Here is a 4,976-nt window from a genome sequence, read left to right as displayed (position 1 = left end):
TGCTGGTGCGTATGGGACTAAAAGGTCAGAAATATAACAAGGTGAGAGGCCATGAAGAGCTTTAAAAGTGATCAATAGAATTTTAAAGTCAATTCTAAAACATACTGGGAGCCAGTGTAATGAAGCTAAAATAGGAGTAATGTGGTCATATTTCTTTGTTCTGGTTAAAAGCCTGGCAGCTGAGTTCTGGACAGTCTGGAGTCGATCAATAGATTTTTGGGTTAAACAGGTGAAAAGGCTGTTGCAATAATCCAGGTGTGATGAGATGAAGGCGTGTAAAATGGTCTCGGTGTCCTTAAAAGTTAACATAGAAATATAGCTAAAATTCGATCTAAGTTGATAAAAAACATGATTGAACAAGCTTTGTGGTGTGCTGCTCAAAATTTAAATTACTATCAAACCAAACACCAAGGTTCTTTGCCACAGGCTTGATGTGAATTACTAGGTGCCATCTGCTGAGACCCGATGACCAGGATTTCTGTTTTGTCTGAGTTCAGCTGGAGGAAATTATTTGACATCCATTTTTTAACTTCACAAAGGCAGTTGTTAAGTGAACTCAGCATTCCAGGGTCTGTGGATCTGACGGGCAAGTATATTTGTGTGTCATCAGCATAAATATGAAAAGAAATGCCATGTTTATGGATAATATGTCCAAGGGGAAGCAGATACAAGGAAAACAAAATGGGTCCTAAGACCGACCCCTGAGGCACACCATATTTAACTGAGAACGAACGAAGAGACATAGTTGTTTACAGACACACAAAACTTCCTATTTGACAGGTAGGATGAAAACCATTCTAGGGCAGTACCAGAGATCTCCACCCAGTGCCTCAGTCTGTCTAACATGATGTTGTGATCAATGGTGTCAAAAGCAGCGCTAAGGTAAAGGAGTACCAGGACTGAGCACATACCTTCATCAGCAGACATTAAAAGGTCTCTTTCTAGAATCTTTGCAATAAAAGGCAGTTTTGAAATTGGTCTAAAATTATGCGGGAGGGAGGGATCTAAACCAGGTTTCTTTAAAAGTGGGTTCACGCAAGCCATTTTAAAATAATCAGGGACACAACCAGTAGATAGGGAGCTGTTGAAAACAGAGATCAAATGGGGCCCAACAGAATCCATTACTTTCAGTAAAAACTTACTTACCTACTCCAATAGAAAATCAGCTGGTCCAGAGACCTTTGGCCCAGAGCAAAGGGATGCATACACAGTTCATTTACACAGTATATAACGACAATTTTCTGCCATTATTTTTATTTTTATGCATGCATGTTGGCAACTCTGCATTGTAGCCATCAGTGATAGCTCAACACGACAAGTTAAAAGCCCTGAGCTCCAAGACAATGAGTGAATTCATGAATAATTCACTTCTGTCTCAAAAGCTTCCTGTAAATGGGCGGCCTGCGCTTGTATAGAGGCTCTGAATCAAGTGTTTGTGATGCAAATCTCAATGTGTGTTTGTTTGTAACTGTTTAGCGTGACACTGTAGTAATTTTAACAGTCTTTTGTCTGATTCTTTTTTTGCTTGACTGTTTTGTTTGCTACTTGCCCCTAGTGATAGTTTTACTTAGTAGTGCTACGAGAGCTGCTGCAGGTAGACAGGATAGGATAAAACGTGTTTAGACTCAAACACTGAAGGCTGGAGGACATAAATTTAGTGTTTGCACCGTAAGGACTTTGCTCCGGGATTATCAGATCTTTCACCAACAGTCATAACAGCCTTGCAGGTCACAGGTCTTTTCTTTGTTTGCTGAGTGATGCATGCTACAAATGATCAAAATAAAAGTTTAAGTCAAAGGCAGCTGCTACACCATACCCAGACAAAATTATTTAATTTAAATATTTGTCATTAACAACACTACTAAAGTACCATGAATGCCTAAGCTTTTGTTATTTGTTTACAGATTATTATTTGTAGATGAGACCTCGCCACTCCCATGAATATGAATACATTTCATATCAAATTTGTGCAAATTTGAGCAAACTGGACAAACAGCATCAAAGACTATGAAGGATTTGAAACACATTTTTTACACAATTCTACACAGTATATAATACTTTTTTTTGTACTTTGTGGACCATAGCTTTTTGTCTGGTAATATCTGCTGCATTTGTCATTGACTTATCCAGGTAATGCTGCTGTGGTCAAGCCCTCGGAGGTTTGTGTTCACACTGCAAAGGTCATGGAGGACCTGCTGCCACTTTACATCGACAAAGTAAGGATGGGTCTCATGACATCTACATACATATCAGTGAAACAAGACACTGTTGTTATTCATGAAATGTAGGAATGTTGTTTTTTAAGCAGACAATACAGCCCTACAAAGGCAGAGTGCAGGAACTACAGAAGCAATGAGTGGAGAGAAAAGGATTTTCAGGCAGAGCGGCAAACTCTTAACACAGATAGAAAGCTGGTAATAAGTTTTATGATTAGTTTACCTCCAAAAAGCACAACCATAGAACCCACACAATACCTAAAAAATGCTGATTATCTTAATCAGACAAACTGCAGGATCCATAGCGCATAGGACTATAGCCGTTTGTATTCAGTGCTGTGAGGACCAATGTACACTGCGTGCAGGGCTAGTGGTGCAATGGCTAACGCTTCTGTCTACGGATCAGAAGATTGCAGGTTTAACTCCTGGCTAACTTGCTGTGATCTTTAGCTTATAAATCACTTCATCTTCACAGGCATTATTCTGTGTATCAAAGTGCATTTGATGGAGCCAAATCATAGCCACACTTAGCCTGTCAACATGTGGTATCTCAACTCTTTTGGTCACTCGCAGCAATATTAAGGATACTATTGTATTTAGTGTAACTTGCTAATCATCTTTCTTTGAAAGCAAAATTTGGACATCCACAGCAGTGCTATGTAAACCAGCAATGGAACTTGACTGTCTTTTGTCACACATCATTCAGGAAACTCTTACAGATAAAATAGTTGTACGTTTGATATTTAGAGCTGAAAATATTCTTTCACTACAAAGAGGAACTCAGCCAGTCAAGTCATATTTTCCAACTTGACCAGTCATTTGACCAGCGTTCCTCACACGTGTCTATGAAGTACAAGTACACAGCCGTTTGTATTCAGTGCTGTGAGGACCAACGGGCACAGCATGCAGGGCTAGTGGCGCAATGGATAACGCGTCTGACTATGGATCCAAAGATTTCAGGTTCGACTCCTGGCTAGCTTGTTGTGAGCTTTAGCGTATAAATCACTTCATCTTCACAGGCAGTATTCTGTGTGTCAAAGTATATTTGATGGAGCCAAATCATAGCCACACTTAGCATGTCAACATGTGGTAAAAGGTATCTCGACTCGTTCGGTCACTCACAACAATATTAAGGATACTATTATAGTATTTAGTGTAACTTGCTAATCATCTTTCTTTGAAAGCAAAATTTGGACATCCAAAGCAGTGCTACGTAAACCATCCATGGAACATGACTGTCTTTTGTCACAGATCATTCAGGAAACCCATACAGATAAAACAGTAGATATTTAGAATATATCCTGTCGTAATTAGTGTTACTTTATAATCATCTTTCTATAAATAAATGTTTTGCTACGTTTCGTCCTTCAAATTGTTGGCAGATATTTTGGGCTGTGTAGTCCACATTACATTTGCTTTTTTCTGCTGGCTCCATCTATACTGACGAAAGCATATCAGGCAAAAGCTGTTCACCTTTACTGTAGTATAACTTTACATTGGCCACCATGCATGAAGCCTCATTGTAGGTAAAGTGTCTCGGCTCTGTGCAAATAAAAAGCAAGCCATTTTACTTTGTTTTGTCAAATTTGTTCTGCAGATTTGCTACAAAGCCAAAAAGTAACCAGACAAAATTGTAATAAAAGGCGTGCATGTGCTACAAGACATTTAACATGTTGCTTTGTGATTAACTGAATGTTTCTACCCTGTGTATCAGGAGCTTTACCCTGTAGTAACCGGAGGAGTTTCAGAGACCCAGGAGCTGCTGCGCCAGAGGTTCGATCACATCTTCTACACTGGCAACAGCATGGTGGGCAAATTGATCCTGGAGGCTGCTGCCAAACACCTGACTCCTGTCACCCTGGAGCTGGGTGGCAAGAGCCCCTGCTACATTGACAAAAACTGTGACATAAGCATAGCCTGCAGGTCAGAAGAGTGATTGAATAGGGTTTGGCTTAATGGTTATTTTCTCCACTACTTTTATAGCAATTTATTTCTTTAACACACAATCCATTCTCTCTTATAAAGTAGCTATTCCTTCCTGATACCCTTCTGTTAACTCTTCCACTACTGTGTAGGCGTGTCGCCTGGGGAAAGTACACTAACTGTGGTCAGACCTGCATCGCCCCAGACTACATCCTTTGTGAGCCCAGCATCCAAGACCGGGTCATCGAAGAGGTCAAGAAATCCATTAAGGTACTGAAGACCTGAAAACACACAAAGGAAAAGTTATTATCCATTTATTCCATTGTAAACAGGTGATTCAGGTGAATGTCAGAAAGTCCTGACATCTTCGTGTTATTGTGGAGGAAAACTAGATATAAATAAAATACCACATAAATACAAAATAAATGAATTAGCACGTTTTCTTTTAAAAGAAAGTTATGAATATTTTAATTTGTTTCTTTCTTTATGAACATTAAAATATTAGACCAGACTCTATAAAATGTTCCTTGGTCTTTATTAGTCATTGCAATTAAATATTCAAAATAGGCAATGTCTTTCATTAGTTCAATTCAATTCAATTCAATTTTATTTATATAGCGCCAAATCACAACAACAGTTATCTCACAGCGCTTTTCATAAAAGAGCAGGTCTAGACCGTACTCTATGATGCTATTTACAGAAGCCCAACAGTTCCCACCAAGAGCAAGCACTAGGCGACAGAGGCAAGGAAAAACTTCCTTTTAAGAGGCAGAAACCTCGAGCAGAACCATGGCTCAGGGTGGGCGGCCATCTGCCTCGACCGGTTGGGGGTGAAGG

The 4,976-nt window shown here is 39.5% G+C and overlaps 1 protein-coding gene across 1 annotated transcript in view; it reads left to right on the top strand.

Annotated features, from left to right (window-relative positions):
* aldh3a2b (aldehyde dehydrogenase 3 family, member A2b) overlaps positions 1-4,976 on the top strand; it is a 16,616-nt gene that overhangs the window by 5,269 nt on the left and 6,371 nt on the right. Inside the window, exons 4-6 of the mRNA XM_046039333.1 lie at positions 2,131-2,216; positions 3,931-4,139; positions 4,292-4,409. Coding sequence (XP_045895289.1) covers positions 2,131-2,216; positions 3,931-4,139; positions 4,292-4,409 — 413 coding nt within the window. The remainder of the gene's footprint in view (positions 1-2,130; positions 2,217-3,930; positions 4,140-4,291; positions 4,410-4,976) is intronic.

This window comes from Micropterus dolomieu, linkage group LG23 (genome assembly GCF_021292245.1).
Source record: "Micropterus dolomieu isolate WLL.071019.BEF.003 ecotype Adirondacks linkage group LG23, ASM2129224v1, whole genome shotgun sequence".
Taxonomy (NCBI): domain Eukaryota; kingdom Metazoa; phylum Chordata; class Actinopteri; order Centrarchiformes; family Centrarchidae; genus Micropterus; species Micropterus dolomieu.
The sequence above is the reverse complement of the archived record's forward strand: the minus strand, read 5'-3'. Positions and strand labels throughout refer to the sequence as shown.